The sequence below is a fragment of the Myxocyprinus asiaticus genome, chromosome 28, assembly GCF_019703515.2.
Source record: "Myxocyprinus asiaticus isolate MX2 ecotype Aquarium Trade chromosome 28, UBuf_Myxa_2, whole genome shotgun sequence".
In the NCBI taxonomy this organism is placed as follows: Eukaryota; Metazoa; Chordata; class Actinopteri; order Cypriniformes; family Catostomidae; genus Myxocyprinus; species Myxocyprinus asiaticus.
This window is the reverse complement of record NC_059371.1, coordinates 2,478,047-2,505,646: the sequence shown is the minus strand read 5'-3', so window position 1 is coordinate 2,505,646 and position 27,600 is coordinate 2,478,047. Positions and strand designations below refer to the sequence as shown.

Here is a 27,600-nt window from a genome sequence, read left to right as displayed (position 1 = left end):
AAAGTCGAAACGTTTCAAGAATAAAGTCGTAGCATTATGAGAATAATAATCTCATAACTTGCTTTTTACAAGAATAAAGTCATAACGTTTCAAAAGTAAAGTCGTAGCATTATGAGCATAAAGTAGTTATTACATGAATAGAGCAAAAATATTTTGAAGGAAAAAAAATCACAATATTAAACAGTGCGTCAATCACAACAATGGTTTTTCCTCTCAAGACAATAGTATAACTGAGGGGATTTTACCACATACAATGGCTGTTTCTCGTTTCGAAGGCTGTGTGCTCTGGAGGTCTCATTTGTCGGCTGCATACGTCACAGAGGCTCGTTTCAGAAAAGCGAGTAGGACACTCTGAATGCAGCCTTCGAATGTGACCTCCTTTCACAGGAACGAGGTGTTGCCTTCATTGGCACTCGCAACCCACAATTCTTTGCTTCAACGGAAACGTACATAATTTCTCTTAAAAAAAAAAAAAAAAAAAACGAAAAAAACAATGCAGATTTTCCGGAAAATATGATATTCAAATGCAAGTAACGTTGATTCCCAAGTTGAAGTACTTCAGTAGACAGAAGCAAAATATATAATATTTGAAATTATAATAATATTTTATGTAAAATGAAGTAATATTAAGTAAATTACAGCCGCAAAATCCATTTTCTTTTCTCTCTACATCGTTATTAATCTTCTAAAGTTTACCTCTGAGGTTCCCGTCATACTCTGAGCTCTCGTGCAGGTTGAGAGCGATGCGTGCTGTCATAGCAACCATGATACGTTCTGTTTCCATTTGTCCTACAAAGTCCATCTCATTTAAACAAAGCTAATTTGAAGTTGAGGTTGCTCTGTATACCGCTGCCTACAGAGGACGCATCCTACATGGCACCAGTCTTCAAAGTGAGAGACAGCTATTAATGGGCCTATATAATTCACAGCAGTTCCAGTTATTTTTCGCTTCACTTGTGTAAGCATCTCGCACCTCACTTGACAGTAGGAGTGGGTAAAAATATAGATTTTTCCGATGCATCACCATCTTCATTTGCCATTCGAGTCTCTCATTAAATTGCGCTCATTTACAGACACTCTTTAAAGAACTGCCGGTTTTCTTAAAGAGACAGTACCGGTTTTAGCACGTTCAACAAATAAATGTAAATACTTGTAAATAGTACAAATTATGCAATTAAACAATAAACATGTAACAAATTATATATGAAATTTAATATCTTATTTATTGATTGAATAAATTGATTTTTTAATGCCAAAATTTGACATGATGAAAAACTAATAAAATATAATTAGTAGATTTATATTTTCCTAATGTACCTAGTTAGAAGGTCCCCTGTATAATCAACAGCATTAGCTGTGAAAGAAACTCTTTCATATGTCAGCAAAATGGACATTATAACTGAAATAAACCCATATGAACCGATATCGATTCGAAATCAGAATCAAAACGAGAGCTTGTGAACCGGAATCGAATCAGGAAATCTCGATCAATACCCAGCCCTACTTGAGAGGTGCCCACAGGTTGAAAACTCCTGTACTAATGCAATCCTCATTCATGAACTGAGAGCTTGCAAAAAATTCCCACAAATTCAGATTGGCAAACTTGACAACAAAGTTGCACAGACAATGTTGTCTCCCTGGTTATTGGTGTTTACTGTATGTAAAGACTCAAACGCTCCACTATGCTGTTGTCAACCACATCACTTATGTGTTACTTTTCCTTGGAACATATTTTCAAAATCAGGGATGCAAACTACTCACCTTTCAGCTAGTCACCTTTTTGTAGCTAATTTACCCAAATTGTTTGGTAAAATGTTCTACATTTTCTTTGTTAGAATAACTTGAAAGGGTTACTATAACTTTAAATATAGTATAGTTTATATTTTAAACCTTTTTGCACACAATTTATAGCATGCAATCTTTAATGTGTTTAAATAAATATATTTTCATAAAATACTGGAAAGATTAATCAATTATCAAAATATTGTTTTTTAGTGGAGATTTGCACCACTGTAAATAGGTTTACATCTGCAATCTTCTCCTAGTTATATCCAGTCAATTTCAAACTGAGGTCTGGGGGAGCAAAGAGGACCTAGGGTGGCCAGTGGAAAATTTGAAAGAAAAAAGATTTTACTATTTATTTACTTTCATTTGACATTATTACCATTTCATTGTATTTCTTAAAAGTGCACTCAAAATAATGGTTTTCCTTATTTAAAGTGTTACTTCTAAAGAAATGTATAGTAATTTTGAATCATGTGTATAACATCATGAGCACTCACATGAGATGAAGACCCGTAACATTAATAAAGCAGATTTATTTCACACTGAGAGGGTCCCCACATGGGGCTGCCATGTTAGGATCACATGACCAGCTAAAAACTGCTCTCTTAATCTCAGTAACCGCCCTGTTATTGGACACTTTCACTCATGGATTAAATTAATCATGGCTGTTTGGGAATAGTGACATCATTGTGAATTTCAACAATGGAATCAGTAACTGAAAAATATTGATTTTGAATAATGCTGCATCAACGGCGCTAGGTATCAGTGTCCAAGATGACATATTCAAAAAATTACTTATATGCCTTTGCTTTAGTGAAATAACAAATTAAATCCAATAATTTAATTTTTCAAATGTTTTATTTATAACATCACACAGAAGAAATGGGTCTAAATATGTGAAAGGGCATCTAAATTTCGAAAATCCCCTATCAATATCTCCTCCCATACAGTTGTGTATGTGTGTGCCAGTTTTCATCATATGGTAAATAATAAATAAAAGCATTCACATTTGATTGGAGAATCTGTCTTTAAACTGTCTTTCATTACCAGCCCAAGGCAGTAACCTGATTCTGTCTCTATAGAAAATCAATCGTCGACTACACTTGTCCAAAACAAAGCACAGTAAGTTTAATGAGTCGGGACAGCTGGCTGCCTTCTACTTGTTCTCCTTCATCTGGGGCTGCAGCATCCTCACCAATGTAAGACAACTCTGCATGAGAGCTCACATGTCTCCTTTCCTCATTTGTGCACAAAATAACTCTGTTTCTTTTTTCACAGGAGGAATTTGTGACAAATCCGACATTTCTTTGGGAAGGCTACCCTCATACCCACATGGCGTAAGTGAGGGTTCATGTGACACTCACTCACTCTTACAGCAAAGTCTTAACTTTTCATATGTTGTAGTTGCATGTAGAACAAAATTTTTACATCTTCTGAAGAAATATGACTGGTGCTTGCTGTTCAAAAGTCGCGACCACATTGCTAGGGTTTTGTGAGTCGTCGCTTACTGACCCAAGTCAAAAGACTCGGGTCCCTCCTTCAGTGTAAGCCTGTAAGGATTTTTTGTCACTGTATCGTCTAGAAATCGACCAGTATTGATTTTTTTTTTCAATCGATACGATACTGATTATTTGTATGTTTACATATCCGATAACCGATTTGCAGAACTGTTTTTTTTTTTTTTTTTTATAGATGTAATTTTTTTTTATTTCATCTTTATTTTACAGAGACAATATTCAACAGAGAAAAAAAGTGCAACAATTTATGGCAATAATATATTATATAATAACAACAATAATATAATGGGCAAAATAATTTGACAACATCTGATTTCAAACAGAGAACATAAACGACAAGGGAGTCTACCAGTATTGCATGAATGTAATCTTCCATTTTAAACTACAGTTGTGAAAGGATTAGGTGTTGCTTAATAGGCAAAAGGCAAATAGTTCGCTGGAATAAGTATTCATTCTCAAGAAAGTGAAAAACAATAAATGCATCGCTGCAATTACAGAGTCCATCCCTAACGGAATCAGGATTATTAATAATGTTTCGTCTGTCTCTAGATTACAGCAGCTGCCTCACGAAACACCTGCTGCAGAGCTGCCATTTTTGTGTTTTACAGTGAGCAGCACATCTGCAGCTTATCTTGCTGCAAATTAAACGCAAATCTTATCAATGCTCTCATTGTCACCCGACACAAAGCTATTTTAGACACGTTTATTGTGACACGAGTATTTTGGCCCATGAATGTTTATGCGTTTACACAAAAATTTTTTACTCGAACGGTGTCACGGGACAATTAATTTCCACAGAGCTGTAATCACGTAGATGATGATTCATAGCAAAATATGAAGTTTAATAGTAAATGTTAATATAATTAACATTTAATTTAATTAAGTGGATCTCGTTAAAAGCTGAGCTGGCTTACGGTGGCCGTTCTGGTATAGTGCCAGTTGTGTGTGTCATTCCATTGGAACATGAGCATCTACAGTGCATTCAGAAAGTATTCAGACCCCTTAGTTTTTTTTTTTTTAAGTTTTATGTTGCAGCCTTATGCTAAAATGCTTTAAATTATGTATTTATTTTTTCACATCAGTCTACACTCCATACCCCATAATGACAAAGCAAAAGCCAAAGTTATCAAAGTTATGATAACTTTGCAAATTTATTAAAAAGAAAAAACTGAAATATCACACTGACATAAGTATTCAGACCCTTAACTCAGTACTTCGTTGAAGCACCTTTGGCAGCGATTAGAGCCTCAAGTCTTTTTGGATATGATGCGACAAGCTTTGCACACCTGGATTTGGTGATTTTCTGCCATTCTTCTCTGCAGATCCTCTCAAGCTCTGTCAGGTTGGATGGGATTGTTGGTGGACAGACATTTTCAGGTCTCTCCAGAGATGTTCGATTGGGTTCAAGTCTGGGCTCTGGCTGGGCCACTCAAGGACATTCACAGAGTTGTCCCTAAGCCACTCTTGCGTTTTCTTGGCTGTGTGCTTAGGGTCATTGTCCTGTTGGAAGGTGAACCTTCGGCCCAGTCTGAGGTCCTGAGCACTCTGGACCAGGTTTTCATTAAGGATATCTCTATTTTCTGCATTCAGCTTTCCTTCAACCCTGACCAGTCCCTGCCACTGAAAAACACCCCCACAGCACGTTGCTACCACCACCATGCTTCAACGTTGGGATTGTGTTGCACAGGTGATGAGCAGTGCCTGGCTTCCTTCAGATATGACTCTTGGAATTGAGGCCAAACAGTTCAATCTACATTTCATCAGACCATTGAATCTTGTTTCTCACAGTCTGAGAGTCCTTTAGGTGCTTTTTTTATGTGTCTTGCACTGAGGAGAGGCTTCCGTCTGGCCACTCTGCCATAAAGCCCAGATCGGTGGAGTGTTGTAGTGATGGTTGTCCTTCTGCAAGTTTCTCCCATCTCCACACATGATCTCTGGAGCTCAACCAGATTAACCATCGGGTTCTTGGTCCCCTCTCTTACCAAAGCCCTTCTCCCCTGATTGCTCAGTTTAGCCGGCGGCCAGCTCTAGGAAGAGTCCTGGTTGTTCCAAGCTGCTTCCATTTAAGAATTTTGGAGGCCACTGTATTCTTGTTAAACTTCAGTGCAGCCCAAAAAATTTTGTAGCCTTCCCCAGATCTGTGCCTTGATACAATCTTGTCTCTGAGCTCTGCAGGCAGTTCCAAACCTCATGGCTTGGTTTTTCTCTGATATGCATTTTCAGCTGTGAGACCTTATATAGACAGTTGTGTGCCTTTCCAAATCATGTCCAATTTAATTTGGCACAGGTGGTCCCCAATCAAAGTGTAGAAACATTTCAAAGATGATCCAGAGAAATGGGATGCACCAGAGCTAAATTTCAAGTGTCATAGCAAAGGGTCTGAATACTTATGTCAATGTGATATATTTAAGTTTTTTCAAAAAAGTTATCAAAAATCTGGTTTTTGCTTTGTCATTATTGGATATGGAGTGTAGATTGATGTGAGAGGAAATAAAGTAAAGCATTTTAGCATAAGGCTGCAACATAACAATGTGAGAAAAATGAAGGTGTCTGAATACTTTATGAATGCACTGTACCTGAATGGCAACTTTACAAGACCAATAAACACACAGCAAACTGAGAGTTAAATTAAACCGTCATATTTCCAACATGCCCTCATCCAATGCTCTTCGAGTTGATTAATGTGAAGATGATTGATGTTACAAAAACTATAAACGATTAAAGAAAAATGCTTGAATATAGGAAAATCCGATTATCGGTTGATCTCTATCATCTACCAGGTGAAAATTGTAGCCTGATTGTTTGGTAAAGTAATAGCATATCTCTGGGATTTTGAGGTGTAATTCATTCTACACAACAAAGTACAAATGCATATTTTCCATTTAAAGGGATAGTTCACCCACAAATGAATTTTTTTTTTTTTTACATTTATGCATTTGGCAGATGCTTTCATCCAAAGCAACTTACAGTGCACTTATTACAGGGACAATCCCCCCGGAGCAACCTGGAGCTAAGTGCCTTGCTCAAGGACACAGTGGTGGTGGTTTGAGTTCGAATATCAACAATGTTTCTCGGGGGGGGGGGGTGGCTGTGTAGGTCAATGAGTAAAGACGCTGACTACCACCCCTGGAGTTCATAAGTTCGAGTGACTCCAGCCAGGTCTCCTAAGCAACCAAATTGGCCCGGTTGCTAGGGAGGGTAGAGTCACATGACGTAACCTCCTCGTAGTCGCTATAATGTGGTTCGCTCTCGGTGGGGCACGTGGTGAGTTGTGCGTGGATGCCGCGGTGGATGGCGTGAAGCCTCCACACGCGCCATGTCTCCATGGTAACGCGCTCAAGTCACGTGATAAGATGCATGGGTTGACGGTCTCAGATGCGGAGGCAACTGAGATTCATCCTCCGCCACCCGGATTGAGGCGAGTCGATACACCACCACGAGGACTTAGAGTGCATTGGAAATGGGAATTCCAAATTGGGGAGAAAAAAATATATATATTTCTCAGGAATCGCTGAGTACACCTTTAAATATTGATCTGTTTCTCACCCACACCTATCATATTGCTTCTGAAGATATTGATTTAACCACTGGAGTTGTATGGATTACTTTTATACTGCCTTTTGAGACTTCAAAGTTCTGGTACCCATTCACTTGCATTGCATGGACCTACAGAGCTGAAATATTCTTCTAAAAATCCTCATTTGTGTTCAGTAGTAGAAAGAAAGTCATACACATCTGGGATGACATGAGTAAATGTTGAGAGAATTTTCATTTTTGGGTGAACTATTCCTTTAAGTTACATTAAATGTAATTAAACCAGGATCATTTCACATGAACTCTGCTTTTTCACCATGTTAATGTATTTGTCATCACCATGTTTTTGTCATTCAAAGAAACCATTTCTGTAAAAAGTTTCAGCAAACATTTTGGCATTTTTGGGGGGCTGAAATTTCAGTGCATCCTTACTGACCGCATGTGACCAGATTACCCGGGAACAAATTGTACATTTTACTTCTTGCAGTGGTCTGTTAAAATATTTTTCACAACACATTATATGCACCTAGCTATACTCAAATACTGATCGACAACACTCCTTCTGTCTCTGTCCAGTTTCCAGGTGAAGTTTTTCTATATCTGTCAGATTGCTTACTGGTTCCATGCTCTTCCTGAACTTTATTTTCAGAAAGTACGAAAGGTAATGCTATCATGCCACATGTATTTGAAATGGAAAGATTTATTGTTTAATACTATATGATTCTTGTTTTAAATATAATTAAAAACAAGATTTCTTGTTCTTGATTTTAGGAAGATATTCCACGTCAACTGTACTACATTTGCCTTTATACCTTTCACATCGCTGGTGCCTACGTTCTCAAGTGAGTATTTTATTTTTTATTTTTTGTTTCAGGGTGAATGATTTGACCAATAAATCAGCAAGGCCAATTAATCAGCTCATATTTTGAGATTATCAGATGATTGCCGAAATCTTCAGACCGCTTTGTCGATGAATAATGGAAATTTTTTTGCACATATTTTTCTGTAAATTGAGTCAATGTTGTGTAAAAAAAAAAAAAGAAAGAGTTACCTGTATTTAAATTCTGAAATTTGATTTTGTACTGTTTGGTATTTTTCAGTGAATGTGGTCATTAAAGCAAAAGGGCGACATCCCGTAAAGGAATTCTCGAATTCACACTAATTTGTCAGTTTATCTTTTCACTTAAATTAAGATTATATTATAATTTGCAATTCATATTTTTGTATAAAGTAAGAAAAATATAGGATGGAAGTATTTTCAGTAGTGGTCTCAGAACTGGCAAAATGAAAATAAATAAATAAATAAAACTGCTGGTTTAATTTGAACTTTAAATGTTTGATAGCAAGAATTGACCTTACGTCTGACACTTTAGTTGGTATACCACAATGTATGATTCATTCACAGTTTTGATCATTAATAGTTGGCAAATAAGTGCAGCAATAATGACTCCATCTCCGTAGAGGACCTAAATCATGAGTAATACTTTTATGGACATGTATGTATGAATTCTAAAAGAGTGACCCTAACTCATTTTGTGTGTGTTTTCTCTTAGTCTCCACCGTCTAGGTCTAGTTCTTCTGGTGCCACATTACCTAGTGGAGCTGCTGTTTCACGCCTCACGACTCTTCTACTTCAGTGATGAAAACAAGCAGAAGGGGTTTGTTCTTCCAGTCTTCAGTCCAAGTCATTCTGCATATACACTACATGGCCAAAAGTATGTGGACACCTGAACACCACACCCATATCAGTGGCGACTGGTGCTTATCAAAAATGGGGAAACAGACTATTGTATTTGGTACCTGCAATGTGGCTACAAAAGCTGCTCAGACTGCTACTCAAACAGCAACATATTTTCTAAACGAACTAAGCTTAAAACTGTTTTTGCAAAAAATTAGGCAACAGATCTGATAATAAAAACTGAAATGTTGCGTTATAACTGCACCTGTATCTCCGTGCCGCCGAACACTGCTCTTGACAGCTGATTTTTACATTTCATGTGCTGTCAATCATGGACATCAGCATTTCAATTACTGGCCATTTGTTGCAAAGTCCTGCCCATTTAATAGCTATACCAGTCATCATATAGAGAAGCCAGGCTTACAGGCGGGACAAAAATACATTGATTGTCCATAGGATATTGGGCTGTCAGTCAATATTCACAGTAGTGCATCTTTGATTTTTAACGGGAATGACTTCAATGGCACGAACGGTATAAAGCTCTTAGATCACATCTGATTTTCCACAACTCATGTTGTCTGGAGTTTTTTGTCTATTGAATGTTCTTGAAAGATACACTGCCTGGCCAAAAAAAAAAAAAATGTGCATACTCTAATATTTCGTTGGACTGCCGTTAGCTTTGATTACAGCATGCATTCGTTGTGGCACTGTTTTGACAACCTTATGCAACATTGCAACATTTATTTCTGTCCAGAGTTGCATAAATGTTTAGGTGAGCTCTTGTATTGACAACGGGAGAGTTGAACCGCTCCATAAAGTCTTCTCCAGCACATCCCAAAGACTTTCAATGGGGTTAAGGTCAGGACTCTCTGGTGGCCAATTCATGTGTTAAAATGATTCCTCGTGCTCACTGAAACACTCTCACAATTTGAGCCCGATTAATCTTTTTTTTGGGCCAGGCAGTGTATTTTTTTCAATGTTTTGTCCACGGAATGATCCAAAAACACTTTAAACTGCAGTACAGCCCATTGAAGAGATGGTACGTCTACCCCTCACAGGCTTGTTGTCATTTTCTATTGGAGCTTCATGTGAGCTATTTGCATTGGATCTGCATCTGAGTGTCTACTGGACATTGTGCCTTCAACCTATCCAAATAGTATCCAGTAGTGCCTGTCCAATGCAAATAGTGCGCATGAAGCTCTCGTAGACTCTCGAAGAAGCACAGCATCCGAACGGGACATGAAATGATGTGTTTAGAGCCTCGCGTCCAATCAGGCCAGAGCTTTTGTGCCATGGATTTGAATGGTACAGGTATCTGTCATAGACTTCCATTGAATCATGGCTTCAGTGCGTCGACTGATTTCTATGGACATATTCATGTAGAAAATATGGGTATTGTATTACTTGAACAAACAGCGCGATAGTAATGTGTGATATTTGGCACTTTAATTAGAAAAATAATGAAATGCAAGAAAAGTATTTTTGACTTGTTTTCTAGTAAAATTATCTAAATATTCTTAAAATGTGATTTATTTACTTGACAAGCAAACTTCCTTAATATTTTAAGTCTTGTTTTGAGAGAAATCTAACCGAATCTAGTAAGATAAATGCTTAAAACAAGAAAAACTGTTTGCCAATGGGGTAAGAAAAATAAACCTAATTCAAAGAGAAAGCAAGTTTATCCAAAGCAAGGTTTTCCACTGTGGATAGTACCTGGTAATTTTTTTTTAGTACCACCTCGGTCGAGGTTCCAAGCAAGCCGAGCCGATACTAAATGTGATGTCAAAACCCTGCAGATCACTGATTGGTCAGAGAGAATCATCACTACCAGCGTCACTGGATTTGTGACACGGGACATCAACCCGCTAGTTTTAAAGTTAGCAACAGCGATAGCAGTATCATTTGTTCACGTGACAGGAAGTGTATCAGCTGTTGGCTGCACACGGTTACCACCGGACCTACCAACAGTGTAGGGAAAAGTAAAAAAAAAAAAAAAAACTTAAGTGACTACAGAACCATCAAGGACCACAACAGCCAGAGTGGTTCAAACAGAAGAAAGTGGAAGTGGTTCGACCAAATGGACGCTATCTATGGCAGTAGACTGGCGAGCAATGGGAGGGAGAGTGCCGTGGATTCGGCCATGGCGTTGTTGGAGTCCATGATGGAGGATGGTACATTTTGTTACGTTAACTCTATATTCTGCTTGAAAGCTTCACTTGATTTAGTTGACCAGCTACTGGAAAGCTTGCTTCTAAAACAACCAAGCCAATTTAACTGTTACACTTGTGTAAAATCACCATGCAACAACTGCTTTATGCAGCACAATGAGCTAGTAGCTAACAGCTAGCAGTTGTGTTATTGTTTATGGTCAGTAATGTTTGTGTCGCGTTTAAGATGATGTCACTGCAGTAGAGGCTGGCGCAACTATGACGATCAGCCTATAATCCCACCCACGTTGAGGCGGCACTAAACTGCAGTGGAAAAGCAAGCTCAGAAATGTAAAGCGAGCAGAGTCAAGTCGAGTCGAACCGTAACGTGCAGTGGAAAAGTACCATTAGTTCTGGTCCTCGAATCTGATTGGACGAGAGACGTTCCATGAGTACTGATGGTCTCACACCATCAGCACTCGGAAGCTTCACTGTGTGTATCAGTCCGCTTGTGTTCGTGCCATTCTAAACTAAAGTGTAAGGGCAGTGCAGATGTGTTGAGAGCCGTCTCTTTACATTTAATTTTGTGACATTACATATTTTAGCCAGCAGGTGAAAGCAAAAGAACATTTTTGTGAGTAATATGAGCCAGCTGGTGATGTGAAGTGAATCAGCTTCACTCATTGTTTATATTCAACAGCATTCTGTGATCGCTCGCATTACTACTACACTACTAAAGCTAGGAAATAGCTTTAAACGGCTTTAAACTTAACTTCAGCATTACGGTTCATCACAGTTGAGAGACACAACAGACTGATTAATTACACAAACGCAAGGCGCTTGCTTACCTGTATCTGGACTTTCCACATTGGAGAGAAAATACTGTTCAAAATGGTGGAGGAGATTGCGGTTTCTATAGTGAAAGACTCTTGCACACCAGCTTCTACGAAATAGAGAGGAATACCCACGCTTGGATAGCTATTTTCCCCACTAAGAAAATAGGATGAATTTCACCAAAATGACATTACCTTCAGAAAGCTGACTAACAGTCTACAGCATCATCAACAGGTGATCGCACACGCTCCCTCTCTCTCTCTCTCTCTCTCTTTCTCTTCTCTCTCTCTCTCTCTCTCTCTCTCTCACACACACACACACACACACACACACACACACACACACACACACACACAGAGACCCTTGTTTCTCCAATAACATGTTAGTAACAGCCCAAGCTTTGATACTAGTAGTTCTGAAGTGATGTTTTTGAGAGGCTTGGACGCATCATTTGGTTTGAACCAGCAATGGCAGATTCTGATCCGTCTCGTAAGAAAGTAGTTCCATGCACAAATGCATTTTTTGTGACTGTACTCAGTTTTTCATAATGTTTTAAATTTTACTTGTTCATTGAACTGTTGTAAATAAGCAATATCGCACTCGCAATCATGCTATATGGCCCTAAATCAGCACTGCTGTGATTACCTACGGCAGGTGGCCTTCGGCCTCGTGCCTGCGGCCGAATCACAGCAGTGCTGATGTAGGGCCATATCGCACTCTTGCTCGTGATATTGCTTAAGTATATTATGTAAGGGATAATCCACGGCTAGGTGTGCGTTAAACTATTTTAAATGCACAACGTGGAGGCGAAGAACCACCTGACGTGAAGTGCATTTAAAATGCCGGTTAATTTTATCTAAGGGCTGTTAGATCTGCTGCTCCGCCTGTTATAAATCAGACAGAGAGAAAAAGTAGTGCAGCCACACATTTGGTCAAAACCAATGTGAATTTAAGCTTCAGTTAATGTTCACAACAACCATCAGAATGGGGAAAAATGGTTTGAGTATTTCTGTAACTGTTGATCTCCTGGGATTTTCATGCACAACAGTCTCTAGAATTTACTCAGAATGGTGCCAAAAACAAAAAACATCCAGTGAGCGGCAGTTCTGTGGACGGAAATGCATTGTTGATGAGAGAGGTCAACAGAGAATGGCCAGACTGGTTCGAACTGACAAAGTCTACAGTAACTCAGATAACCACTCTGTACAATTGTGGTGAGAAGAATATCATCTCAGAATGCTATTCTGAGATGCGGGTTGGCGCTGTTTTGGCGGCACGAGGGGGAGCTACACAATATTAGACAGGTGGTTTTAATGTTGTGGCTGATCGATGTGTGTGTGTGTGTGTGTGTGTGTATATATATATATATATATATACACACACACACACACACACACTGTGGATGGATGGATAGATTGATTAACATGTATATAGATAGATATGAATAGATATAATTAGGATGCGTTGGAGCAGGGTGATTAACCAGCTACCTTGCTTTAGTTTACCGGCGTTCAGCTCTTTAAACTCATGCAGCTCAGATGGGGCAATCCCCACATCACTATGACTGGGTCATTTGAATAAATAAGGTTTTATTCAACAAGGTTTTTCAGGGTTCCCACAGTCATGGAAAAGCTGGAAATATCAGAGACATTTAAAATCATGAAATAGTGTTTTCCAGCCCTGTAAAAATCATGGAAATTAATAATCTCAAAAGATGTGGAAATTTCTATTGTGAGATTAAAATGTTTTGTTTTCAACTTTTTTTCTGCTCTAAAATATTTTATTAGCTAGATATTGCTCTTGTGTAGAGTAAAACTTGCTCTCAAGCCATAGTGATGTCCCATTTGTCAGAATTGTTCTTTTGAGTCTGTTCTTTTCAATTAATTAGTCAAAACCGTTGTTAAAGTGATTTTTAAAAGTCTGTGTCCAGTAAAAAAAAAAAAAAAAAAAAAAAAGCCTGAAAAATTCACGGAAATTCATTGGTCAAAAAGGGTAGTAAACCTATTTTTCTTCTTGTAAAACATTGGTAGTGCATATCTTGCAGTGTTATTTATTTCTTGTCATTTTCATCAACAGTATGCTTTAAATTTGTTTCATTATCTTCATGATGCATTATTTTCATCTCGTTTTCATTGACGGGGAAAGAAACAAATACAAAATTTTTGCCAGTAATTTTGTTGATGAGATGAACACTGTTTCAGGTCCTCCCTAAAACAAACATGTCAACATGTTGGATTTTAATTACCTGTCAAAAGTTAAAAAAAAAAAAAAAATGTACTATTGAATAGCTTTGAACCAAGTCAGGACTGAACCATTTAATTATTGCCCACCTGTTCAAGTTGACAACATTCACTAAGGTAAGTAATTAACATTGTCAGACTTTATTTTCCAGCATGTTAACTGACCAAAATTGTAATTACAAAGTGATGATTTTTCTTTAATATGTAACTTCTGTTTGATGTTACTTTTATTTACTGGTTGTATTGAATATTGAAGTTATATTTTTAGCAAATTAAGAAATGGCTGCACGTTATAGGAGAGACGGTCCTTTTTTCTTCATTTATTTGATGCAGATCGCTGAAGAAACTGAAACTAATCACTGTCATTATGAGCGCAGCTGACGTGCATAGACACATCTTACCTACGACAAGCCCAGAGAGGAAAAATACAGTGCACGCGCACACACACACACAAAGTCACTTGTAATCAAATAATAAATCACATCTTTTAAATTCGTTGCCATGCTTTTGCAAAATCACGGGCGTGAATTCTGTTTTATTTGCATAAAGCACGGGAATTGAAGACCGGATTTATTTCCGTTTGCCAGAGACACATTGATGTGGCCAAGTGTAAGTGGAATGAGCTTATTTAATTGGACAGCAATCCCATCAGTAAAAACACATGAAGTGACCAAGTGTATATGCACCTTGATGCACAGACGTTGTGCTGGAACAGAAAAGGGCCTCTACAAACTGCTGCTTCAAAGTTTAGTTGAAGTACACAATTGTCTAGAATGTTGCTGTATTCTTTAGCATCAAGATTTCTCCTCACTGAAATAGCCAAATCTGTTAATTAGAAGGGGGTGTCCACATACGTTTTGGTCATATGGTGTATTCCACTCTGCTTGAGTGTTTTTCAAACTTTTTCTTATCATGAATTCTTGTAAATTTAGCCCAGTTCATCTCCCCACTCTCTTGGACTTCCCCAGCAGAGACCATTTTTGAGGTGATGAGTAAATGGCCCTGTGTTTCTCTCTCAGGTTCACGTTGTGGGCTCTTCTGTTTGTTATCACTCGTCTCCTGACGCTCACCATCTCTGTCCTGACGTTCGGTTTCGGCCTGTCCCGCACAGATAATCAGGGATTCTCCTTAGCTGAAGGAAACTTTAACGTGCTTACCGTCAGGTAAGTCAGCCTGGAACACTTACATTTTTGGTTGCGTTATGAAATTTTATTCGTTTATCAGAAGCCTAAAGCCACTTACAAATGAGGAATGCTGCAATACCAGCAATTAATCCTTAAGAGAGAGTCAAACAGACTTCCAAACTTTGTAAGAAAAATAAGAGCTTAGTACAGAGGTGTAAGTGTGACATGGATTCTTAGCTTTGGCAATATTGTAGTGTGTATATAGTACAGCCCTTACAGAAGTTTTACGTTTTCAGATGTTGCGATGCACCAATTCCACTTTTCTCTCCCAATATTGACTTCAATACCTGAACTCTCTGTTTTTCTTTTATTATATTATATATTATTTCTGTTTTTGAATGTGTATACCTCACTGTGCTCTATGTTGTTGCTATGATGTGGTCTGTGAAGTCAAGCTGGTTATCAAACACCATTCCCAGTAGGGCTGTCAACAGGGCTGTGAAACTAATTTTGAATGTGCACTTAAATGCTATTAGAGTTATATTTGCACTTTAAAGACATTATTTCAATTAGGGGAAAAAAGCAACAAGACCTCACTGGTCACCGGACTTTTAAATTGATGTTGTCTCCTAAGTCCATGAGGGTGCCATGAATAAATCTAAACCAAATAGCCCCATGTTACTTTGTTTATTGCAAAGAACATACCTGGCTCTTAAAGGAATAGTTCACCCAAAATTGAAAATTCTCTCATCATTTACTCACCCTCATCCCATCAGATATGTATGATGTTCTTCTGCAGGACATAAATTAAGATTTTAAGAAGAATATTTCAGCTCTGTAGGTCCATACAATGCAAGTGAATGGGTGCCAAAATGTTGCCGCTCCAAAAATCACAAAGGCTGCATAAAAGTAATCCATAAGACTCCAGTGGTTAAATCCATATCTTCAGTAGTGAAATGATAGGTCTGAGTGAGAAAACAGGTCAATATTTAAGTCAATTTTTGCTAGAAATTCTTCTCCCTGCCCGGTAGGGGGGCGTATCCATGAAGAATGTGAATCACCAAAAACACGAATGTGAAAGTTAAAGTGGACATTGATCAGTGAGGAGAATTTATAGTAAAAATTGACCCACACCTATCAAATCACTTCTGAAAACATTGATTTAACCACTGGAGTCATATAGATTACTTTTATGCTGACTTGTTAATTTTTAGAGCTTCAAAATGTTGGCACCCATTCACTTGCATTGTATGGACCTACAGTCCACACTGAAGCTGAAATATTCTTCTAAAAAATCTTCATTTGTTTTCTGCTGAAGACAGAAAGTCACACACATCTGGGATGGCATGAGGGTGAGTAAATCATGAGGGAATTTTCATTTTTAGGTGAACTATTCCTATAACTAAAGTGCTTTCCATTTTAAATTCAAATTAAACAATCTAAAGGTTTAGCCATTATATATTCTCAAATCTTAAGAAAAAAAATAAAATGACAAAAACAACAGAGTGCAACAGAACTTGGCGATCTCAAGACGTGTGTAGCAGGTAGAGCTGCATGTCACCAGCAAACAAGTGGTAGGAAAGGCTGTGTATATGAATGTATATTGAGAAAGAAAGAGGGCTGAGCACTGAAGCAACCCAGTGGTTAGCTGATGTGACCTAAAACACTTGTTCCCTTCAAGATACCTTGAAGAATCTACCAGTGAGGTACAACTCAAACCTGCGAAGTGCAGTTCCAGTGATTCCCAGTACAGAGAGGGTAGAAAGGAGGATTTGGTGATTCACTGTATAGAAAGCAGGCATGTTCAGCACTGTGGTGATGGTTACTAAGGATATTCGTTAGTAACCAAATATCTTTAAATCTTTTTTTATTTTAGTCCTGACTTGGTACCAAAGAAGCTGTACTTTTGACATCCCCACGTAGACAAATACTAAATAGTAATATTTGTGATTGCTGGGCCCTCCTCTCTTAGGATGACCTGTCTATCAGCCATCTGCCTGACCCAGGCCTGGATGATGTGGAAATTCATCAACTTCCAGCTGAAGAAGTGGAGAGAACAAACGCAAATCCAGGCCAGCAAGAAGAAAGCCATCAGCCCAAAAAGCAGACCTAGCAAGAAGGACTCTCGGGGTGAGTCTCTTCAGAACGTCTTAGTTTTGGCATTTAAAAGTAAATCATTTTAGAAAGATTATATCCTCTGTGTGTGCAGTTTAACAGTATCCTAACCAGATGCAATGCAACAAGACACAAAACTGTTGTGCGACATGACACAATCACAAGTATTTTTCGCATTTATTTTCCAAATTATTTAGTTGTAAGGCATGAACCAAACCGCACAGCTGAGGTGAATCAAAACATTACAAACTTTTGATTTAAAGGGGTCATGACATACACTTACGCGTTAATTCAATGCGATTAATTTTATAAAAAAATAATGTGTTAAAAAAAATTAACGCAATTGGTCATGTCCCCGGACCGTGGTAAGGAAGATTCCTGAAAATGTCAAGCTTGAAGTACCACCTGTTGTCTACAGGGGGCAGTAGGTGAAAATTCAGCTGTGTAGGCAATGCACAGCTTATACGGAGAACAAAACAACCTTTCAGCAGAGAGCACAACATGAGGACGCCTTCAAAACACAAACCCAAAATAAAGACATGTTCTTCTAAGTATTACACTACGTTAACTTGACACAGCAACCTAAAAATGGTATGTTTATGATGCGTTGCAACCAAAGTGAGATGCTCCACAAGCATCCGTCTAACTCCGGTGTACATTGATGGGTTCTTAGACAAGCCCTCATAATAAATCTCTGACTGAATGACAAATTCAGTTGCAAAATAGATTGCTGTGAACTATGCAAATGATTGGCTTATGTTCAATAATATGCAAATAAACAATACATTGGATTTTAATGCCGCCTTTTGTATTGTCTTATCCATGCCTAACTCCTCTGCCACAATAATGTAATGCATTTCAATTATCTGAATATTTTTTATATAATATATATATATATATATATATATATACACATACACACACACACACACAGTTGAAGTCATAAGTTTACATACACCTTAGCCAAATACATTTAAACTCAGTTTTTCACAATTCCTGACATTTAATCGTAGAAAACATTCCCTGTCTTAGGTCAGTTAGGATCACTACTTTATTTTAAGAATGTGAAATGTCAGAATAATAGTAGAGAGAATGATTTATTTCAGTTTTTATTTCTTTCACCACATTCCCAGTGGGTCAGAAGTTTACATACACTTTGTTAGTATTTGTTAGTATTGCCTTTAAATTGTTTAACTTGGATCAAACTTTTTGGGTAGCCTTCCACAAGCTTCTCACAAAAAGTTGCTTGAATTTTCCTCCAGACAGAACTGGTGTAACTGAATCAGGTTTGTAGGCCTCCCTGCTCGCAAATGCTTTTTCAGTTCTGCCCACAAACTTCTATCAGATTGAGGTCAAGGCTTTGTGATGGCCACTGTCAAATACATTCTAACCTTGACTTTGTTGTCCTTAAGCCATTTTGCCACAATTTTGGAGGTATGCATTGTCCATTTGGAAGACCCATTTGCGACCGAGCTTTAACTTTCTGGCTGATGTCTTGAGATGTTGCTTCAATCCAGAGAATTTTCCTTCCTCATGATGCCATCTATTTTGTGAAGTGCACTTGTCTACCTGCTTCCTCCAGCATCTTCACAAGGTCCTTTGCTGTTGTTCTGGGATTGATTTGAACTTTTCTCACCAAACTACATTCATCTCTAGAAAACAGAATGCGTCCTACCTGAGCGGTATGATGGCTGCATGGTCCCATGGTGTTTATACTTGCGTACTATTGTTTCAGGCATTTGGAAATTGCTCCCAAGGATGAACTAGACTTGTGGAGGTCCACAATTTTTTTTTTTTCTGAGGTCTTGGCTGATTTCTTTTGATTTTACCATGATGTCAAGCAAAGAGGCACTGAGTTTGAAGGTAGGCCTTAAAATAAATCCACAGGTACACCTCCAATTCAGTACACATCCTACCAGAAGCTAATTGGCTAATTACTTAAATGCTTGACATTGTTTTCTGGAATTTCCAAACTGCTTAAAGGCACAGTTAAACTTCTGACCCACTGAAATTGTGATATAGTCAATTAAATTTAAAACAATCTGTCTGTAAACAATTGTTTGAAAAATAACTTGTCATGCACAAAGTAGATGTCACAATCGATATATTAATATCGATATTAATACCAAAACTATAATTTGCTAATATGAAATCTGTGGAGTGGTTAATAAATGAGTTTTAATGACTTCAACCTAAGTGTATGTAAACTTCTGACTTCAACTGTATATATACACCAGTCAGCCACAACATTAAAACCAGCTGCCTAATATTGTGTAGCTCCCCCTCATGCCGTCAAAACAGCGACAACCCGCATCTCAGAATAGCATTCTGAGATGCGGTTCTTTTCAGCGGTTATCTGAGTTACCGTAGACTTTGTTTGAACCAGTCTGGCCATTCTCTGTTGACCTCTCTCATCAACAAGGTATTTCCGTCCACAGGACTGCCCCTCACTGGATGTTTTTGGCACCATTCAGAGTAAATTCTAGAGACTGTTGTGTGTAAAAAAAAAAAAAAATCCCAGGAGATCAGCAGTTACAGAAATACTCAAACCTGCCCATCTGGCACCAACAATCATCCATGCGATTATCTAATCAGCCAATCATGTGGCTGCAGTGCATAAAATCTTGCAGATAAGGGGCAGGAGCTTCAGTAAATGTTCACATCAACCATCAGAATGGGGGAAAACAAACGTGATCTCAGTGATTTCGACCATGGCATGATTGTTGATGCCAGATGGGCTGGTTTGAGTATTTCTGTAACTGCTGACCTTCTGGGATTTTCATGCACAATAGTCTCTAGAATTTACTCAGAATGGTGCCAAAAACAAAAAAAATTCAGTGAGCAGTAGTTCTGTGGACAGAAACGCCTTGTTGATGAGAGTAGTCAACAGAGAATGGCCAGACAGGTTCGAATTGACCAAGTCTACGGTAACTCAGATAACCGCTCTGTACAATTGTGGTGAGAAGAATATTATCTCAGAATGCTATTCTGAGATGCAGGTTGGCGCTGTTTTGGTGGCACGAGGGGGAGCTACACAATATTAGGCAGGTGGTTTTAATGTTGTGGCTGATCGGTGTATGTCTACTGTAATATGTATATACAAATGTTCTTAAAAGAACAAGCTGTCGTGTTATCCTGTTCTGTTTAGATGCATGGCGAGAGGACTCAATCGGTCGGCGCCTAAACAGAAGAGCCTCCACAAATTCACTTGAAATACACCGACCGACCAACAAATATGCTCGCTTCGGTGCAGTTATGGACTGTGGACTGTCCATTCTGAAGTCTGATATCAATCTTATAATGTCCATTATTTGAAACACTGAGAAGCGATGTAATCTGCACTCGTAACAGCCCTCCCTCACTACCAGCGAGTTTTGGAGCACAACTGCAGCCAAGAAACACCCATGCTGGTCCGGTGATGGCCTGCAGTGTGTTTTGTGGAGTGACTTCGATCATGGAGACCACGTGTTTAGTATAAAAGTCCGTTCTCATGTCTGTTCCCCAAGTGCTGTTGAAGTCTTGCGTCTGCGGAACAGCTGTTAAGTCCATGATGAGTTTGAGTTCTCTGCTGTAATGCCAGCTCATGCATGAGGCAGCGCTGAGATTGGATAGAAGTGCTCCTTCTCATCAAAAAAGTGGGAAAACTCTCAAAATCTAGTGATGTAAATACTTGCTGTCTTACCAATCATAACTCTTGAGTTTACGCATATACCTATTTGTTGTGACATTGCTTCAACTTTCGTTTTGAAACCGGAAGAACGAAATGGCTCAATAAAACGAAAAAATAACCACTTTTCCCTTAACAACAGACATAGTAAGTGCTATCATTGTTTTCAGTGATGTGCAACCTTACATACAGTATCTGTTCACATCTAAAAAATTTTTTTACAAATAATGTGTTTTGGGGTTTCATGACCCTTTAACAAACTTGGAGCTCACAGTAGGTCTGCTTTAAAGGTTTCTAAATTATCATTAAAAATGAATGAGAAATGAGAAAATGAATGGGATTTTTACTTCTAGAACCCAACAGTTGCTCTCAATAGAAACCAAGCGATCAACAGTATGCCATGTTGCGGTCATGACTGGCAAGGGCAAAAGGTTCGCTTGTTGATTACGTCATGCCTCATTCAGACATGCCTCGTTCTCATTGTTTTCACAATTGTTCCACTAAAGAAAAATGTATTAAAAAAAGTTATCTTTAACAAAGCTTTTCTTATTGACAGGGGGTTCAGTCAATGGAGTCATGAAACCAGATGACAAGACATCACCAAGAGCAAGAAAATCAAAAGCATCATAAAAGCAAAGAGACAACAGTTGCCCAGATTGTAATACTCCGTTTCAACTCTGAACTCAATGAAACGGATTTGATTACAATGAAAAGAACCACAGAAACAAATTAAGGATCTACGTGTACGGCATGGTTCAACTTTTAATTTTCTCCTGTTTTTTTCTGTTTTAAAAAAGCACTATAGATTTATGTTCCTTATGTCCATTTGCCCGTGACTTATAGTAAGAATGAGGGGTTTTCAGAACCTTTTATGATTTGCAGAGAATGCTTCAAAGAAATCATTGCTCAAAAGAGGATATTGCTCTGCTTTATATGCCAGATACACAGGCATCACACATGTTCATCTTGATACAAAGATTAAGCATTTTATCCCCTGAAGTCTTGCCCTGATGCTTATTACACCCCATCCGGCATTTTCACCATGCTTCGTATGAAACACTTAGTGTGGATGGAAGCATTTGAAAAGTGTTCTTTTTAAATTGTTAACCTTTTGGTCCTCAGTCCTTTAAGCTACTATGAAGCTCTGTGAGAATCTATTACGTCAACACAAAGAAGCTGAAGTGGCGAAAGACAGCTATAACCTGCTATACAACTGTTTTGTTTTCATGTAGCTTTTAAATTACCTCATCAGTGTAATTTTACATTTAGAAATTGAGAGTTAGAGCAAAGATTTTAAGGTATGGTTTCAGTGTTCGATTGTGTTTGAATCGAGGAGAATCTTTTGCCGGCATAGTTTTTAGTGACGGTGGTCATGATGGAGCTAATTGGACGAGGGCCCCCCTGCAGGATTGGATTATGCCAGCAACTTAATTTAGTGTCTCGTTTTGGTGTTTAACTGCATTTGAATGCTGTTTGAGGAGCGTCTTTATGCAACTGTTGCGACAATGGTCTATGTAGAGATAGTTGTGAAGGGTCTCATTTCAGTGTTTGCCTTCTAATGCTGTTTGAGGAACATTTTTGGCAGCATAGTTTTTATCGACATCGGACGAGGTAGTGCTAATTCCATAAAGACCGGTTTGGATGATGCTGACAACTTGATTTGTCTTGTTTTTGGTGTTCGATTGCATCTGAATGCTGTTCGAGGCAAATCTTTTTATGTGATTGTCTAAGGTTTGCTGGTTGTGTGGGCTCCCCCTGCAGGCTTGGATGAAGCAGAGATGATTTTAGGGTCTCATTTTATGGTCGTTTGAGGATAATCTTTTGCCGTCCTAGTTTAGTGACAGTGGTCGCGGTCAAGCTAATTGGACAAGTGCTCCCTCTGCAGGTTTGGATGATGCCGACAACTTGATTTTAGGTTATTGTTGTGGTGTTCGATTTCGTTTGAATGCCGTTTAGGAGAACCTTTTGGCAAAATCATTTTTAATCCCCCTGCATGATTGAATTTTGGACAACTTAATTTAGGTGTTTGCATTTGAATGCTGTTTGAGGAAAATATTTTCTTTAGCAACAGTGGTGGCAGTAGATTTTGTTGTATAAGGGCTCCCCCGGCAGGCCTGGATGATGCTGTGCATGATGAATTTCCTTAAGTCTGATTTGCCTTTTTTTGCCTCATTTTAACCCCCAAAAGGGGTTCACATGCTAACAGAGGACCATTAGAGAGCCTAAGTGGCCAGGTTTGGTGCTTATGTTTTTATTGATATAATCCATAAGCATTGATGGTGATATCACTGTTGGTTTCAGTTGTAAATCTGTGATGAGCATTGGAGCTAATTGTTGTGTAATGGTACACAATTTTATCTTTCATGCAAAGGAAGCCTGGCTTTTAGCCAAAAAAATGAAAAAGAAAAAGAAAAAAAAAGCTCTTTAAGGAAAAGAGGAATCTTTCAAATTAGCAAAAATTCTGCAGAAGTTTTCAACCGAGGAGAGCAATTGTGTGAATTTATATGGAGTGTTTGCTGTTTCTGACAGTTAAAGAGATGTTTAGGAAACTCTGAAAAGCTCTTCCTATGTGAAAAATAATGGAGCATAAGCTGTTTTTACTACAAATTCTTTGTGGCCTTTCTTCTTAGTTTGAGTGGTTTGCTCTCGGTTATGTATCATCTATACTTCTGATGTCCATGCCTGTCTGTGTCTGTCAGTATGGATGGGCCGCTGCAGTGTATGCAGTTCACATGAAACCAGTCAACTCTTCTTTAAGTGTTCTTAAAATGAGAACCGTAGAAGCTGCAATCTATCTCAGTTAAAGCACTGTTGATTTTTTTCTGTCTCTGTTATGAGTTTATTTTCCTGTGAGTGATGAGAGATTAATTTTGATATTCCTTTGCCCTGTTGAATTGGCCATGTATATGTGTGCTTGTTGCAATCTGTGAAAGAATCCCCTCACTGTATGGTTTGTTGCTTAATAGCAGAAATAAAACCATAGGCATGGAGTCCATTAAAATGTTCAGGTTTTAAGTTTCTTTTGTGAGCAAGACCCAAACTGCCAGTTTCTATTGTTTTGTGAAGCCTGTCTGTTATGGTTTGTATCAGTTACCAAACTGTATGAAAGAGACTTGTTGCACTCTCCCAATGCTTTTGGTATTGCCTGTATATAATATATGTCGTGCATTATTATCAGTACAGTTTCAGGGTCCAGTGCCTGAATCTGATTGCAGTACTGGGTAAATCCAAATTAATTGTTTGCTTTTGTTCGGTACAATTGGAACAACAAGAAGAACCCCAATTTGAAGCGGAGTCGTTTTGGAGCAAAGTTTTCAGTTTTCATAGTAACTGAAATAATGTAATGCTTCAACTCACAAAAACATGTCTAGGTCATATTTTACACAACAAATCAAAAGAAAAAAATAAAGAATAATAATTACATTTTTTAGATGGTAGTTTACTGTATTAAATAAAAAATACAGTAATGCAATGATTTAATGATAATGATTATTTAAATAAGCATGAATTTGAAGGCAGTTCACAAATATGTTCATTATTTTTTCCCACTGTGGTAATGAGATTTAGTTTTTATTTTATTTTTTCACATTAGATTCTCATTACTGTAATACAGTAATTTACTGTATTACAGAAAAAATACTATAATGCTATGTTTTATTTAGATAAGCATAAATTCAAAGGCAGTACAACAAATACCTCCATGACATATAAATATTTGGATAATTAAATATACTATAATTTTCTACAAATTTGTGCCAAGAATATTTTTTTTCTTTTTTTTTCACATTAGATGCTCATTACAGTAATAAAATGTCATGAAAAATATGTCACTGCAAAAGTTCTTAATGGCCTCTTCTTTGTTATTTGTTTACTTGAAATATGGCCTGGAGATGTTTGTGGCAGGTTTTGTGAAATTCACCCTCTTGGTCGCTCTCAATTCAGGGTTTTAAAAGTATCTGTAGCCTAATTGCTGTTTAGTGATGGAAGTACATGAAATGTTTTGAAATGATGGAAAAGCCTCCATATGCCCTTACGGATACATCTTCCATGTATTTAAAAACATAGTGCTTTGGTTTTATTGCAAAACTGATTCCTGAGATTCAAGTTGGTGCTGGTTCTTCTGTAAAATGTTATCTTTGACGTTTGAATGAACGACTCTCCCCTCAGCTAAGAGTAAAATCATCCATGTTTACGTAGAGAGGACATTCGTTTTTTTTCCCTCCAAAATGAATTGTTTTATCAAACCGGAACAAACTAGAGTTAATGTTCATTCCTGCCACACATGGCTCAGGATTTTTTTAAATGAAACATTTACAGAAGAATCTTATTATGAATCTTATATGATGTTCGGCAAACTAAAGACAAATAGAAAATGTGTAGAAGGTTATATGAGTAATTCACTACTGAATATGTCAGATTTTTAAACTATTTTTATAGTGTTGGAAAAACTGTTAAGAGATTAACATTATTTAGAGCATATAAATATTTTCCTGCTTTTATTGGTTTATTATTTTTATACTGTGTTGGGGAAACTTTCTACCATTTTGTGTGTTGTTAAGTGGAACTACAAATGATGAAATGATCAGCACCATTTAAAAAAAAAAAGCTTGTAGTGGGATACATCTTCAATTTGCAGTGGTGTATCATTTAAATCGGGTGAAAACAAGAGTAATTTAAACAAGGATAATCTGTATTATTAGTTTTTGTTTTTCATTTTTAGGTGTGGAACCTTGAAGGATAAAAACACAGTGAAAATGAAAACCTTTTCACACCCTCCCATTTGTTTCCTCTTTAAAGACACTCAAACAGACAACTGTGGTGTTTATGATGTGGCTTAATTGTTCATCGTGTGTGTGTGTGTGTGTGTAAATATATAAAATCCTTTAAGTTGTTAAATTCACAAAATACATCAGTTTTTACAGTGGTATTTGGAGTCTGATCAGCATATACATTCAGATATTTGTGAAATTAAAAGATTCACCAAAGCCTTCTCAAATATCACAACAGATACACAAAACAAATTAAGTTATTTTCCACCATTCTTTTACATAGTACATGCACTGTTTCTTTTCTTATGCTTGCCTTTGTTCAGATATGTTAATATATTTATTTATGCAAGTCTGTGTAATGCTTTTTGTATGTTTGTCCTTTAATTAAACCTTTTCCTTAACCCTAGTGTGAGCATTTGTGTTCATTTGTTCATAATACATCAATGCAACACCTGATGGTCACATTGGATTTTCTAAAAGACTGCAAACTGCACAGGGAAAGAATAAATGCAGTTTGAAAGAATACAAATAAATGATCTAGAACAAAATAAAAACAGTTAACATTTCAGTAGAAACAAAAGTGGCTTGTTTCACTATTTATACACATGCTTCCAAGCATTTTATAGCTGTTGCACAGTGTTGAAGTCATTTTATGGTTTGTGGTCCTGTCCCAACAGTTAAACTTTGTCATGGGAGGATTTTATACTTTATCACTGCCAGGTTTGAGTTTGCTGAGGTTTCACCAGTTACATTGTTTGAGATGTGCATCAATACTAAAACACCATTTGAATGATATTAAAGGGATAGTTCACCCAAAAATGAAAGTTCTCTCATGATTAACTCACCCTCATGCTATCCCAGGTGTGTATGACTTTCTTTCTTCAGCAGAACACATTTGAAGAAAAATATCTTAGCTCAACAGGTCCTTAAAATGCAAGTGAATGGAGATTTCTCTTTTGAAGTTCCAAAAATCACAGACAGTTAGCACAAATGCCATTGATACAACTCCAGCGGTTAACTTAATGTCTTCTAAAGCGATACGATCACTTTTGGTTAGTGTGCTTATCTTGGGTGTCTCAACCGAGAGGAGAACGTGAGATTACATCTGTAACATGGCAACGCGAATACGTCACACAACAGACCGCTTGAACTTCACCCTCTTGTAAAGCTTACCAGAAGCGATGGTTCATAGTTAAAAAGTACTTAAATATTTATCTTTTTTGCACTAAATGTGATTGTATTGCTTGGTTTGAAAAATGGTACAGATCTACATCTGAAGAGCCCAGCCCAAGCACTACATAAAACATTTAATAAGATCATAGTTTTGTGTGGTGTCAGGTGTTTTAACAGATTTAGCAGTTTAAGGTGCTTGAGAGATGTTTAACCCCAGCTCATAACTTACATTTTACTGATTTATTCTTATTTGTAATATTATAAACTCAAAGTCATGCAAGTTTCAATTCCCATTTTGCAAAACATTATTAGCAAGTCATTATTACTTCAAATAGGCCAAACAATAATTCAAATAATTAATCAACAGAAAATAACCCATTATCAAAACATTGTTTTTATAATGTGTTGTATTGAATCATGAATGAATGGTGTCCTACCAGCTGGGTCATATTACCCTTGCAGGCTCACTATTGGCTGATTCAGTGTTTGAGGGCGGCCATTTTGGGTTGACATCATTGTAGTCCTTATTTCACAACACTTAAGTGTCACCTCAGTCAGCACTTACGAATCAGTCTTAGACTCTTCTGAAAGTTGCTTTTATCATCTTTATAAAAAGCTCCTACTCTTACACAAGTCCTACTCTTTGCTAAGAATGTTTTGACACTGAAGTCAAAGCTTATGACTATTCTTAAGAGCATTTCTGACCAGTTTTATGCATATGGCCCGTATTCACAAAACATCTTAAAGCTAAAAGTAGCTCCTAACGTGGAAACTCGTAAAAATTAGGGGTGTGTCACTCCTAATTTTAGGACTCATCTAAGATTAATTCATGTAGCGTTTTAACGCTTAAAGTAGCTCCTAAACCCACAGCACCTTAGTCCTCCTGAGGACTCCTAAATCCCTAAGAGTGACTCACAAATGATCCGAAGGATGCCTGCTGCCATCAATCCACATTAAAAACAATGTTTTAAAATGTTTTTATGACATAAACCTTTTAAAAATGTATTGCCTTACAAT

At 37.6% G+C, this 27,600-nt stretch overlaps 2 protein-coding genes across 2 annotated transcripts in view; one reads left to right on the top strand and one right to left on the bottom strand.

The window, feature by feature from the left end:
- Nucleotides 1-25,816, top strand: part of zgc:113278 (Translocating chain-associated membrane protein 1-like 1-like) — a 29,291-nt gene extending 3,475 nt beyond the window's left edge. Inside the window, exons 4-11 of the mRNA XM_051659862.1 lie at nt 2,868-2,984; nt 3,064-3,122; nt 7,413-7,497; nt 7,608-7,678; nt 8,390-8,494; nt 14,755-14,898; nt 16,832-16,989; nt 21,198-25,816. Coding sequence (XP_051515822.1) covers nt 2,868-2,984; nt 3,064-3,122; nt 7,413-7,497; nt 7,608-7,678; nt 8,390-8,494; nt 14,755-14,898; nt 16,832-16,989; nt 21,198-21,271 — 813 coding nt within the window. The 3' untranslated portion in view covers nt 21,272-25,816. The remainder of the gene's footprint in view (nt 1-2,867; nt 2,985-3,063; nt 3,123-7,412; nt 7,498-7,607; nt 7,679-8,389; nt 8,495-14,754; nt 14,899-16,831; nt 16,990-21,197) is intronic.
- Nucleotides 1-27,600, bottom strand: part of LOC127418958 (protein AAR2 homolog) — a 49,649-nt gene that overhangs the window by 13,068 nt on the left and 8,981 nt on the right. The window lies entirely within an intron of this gene.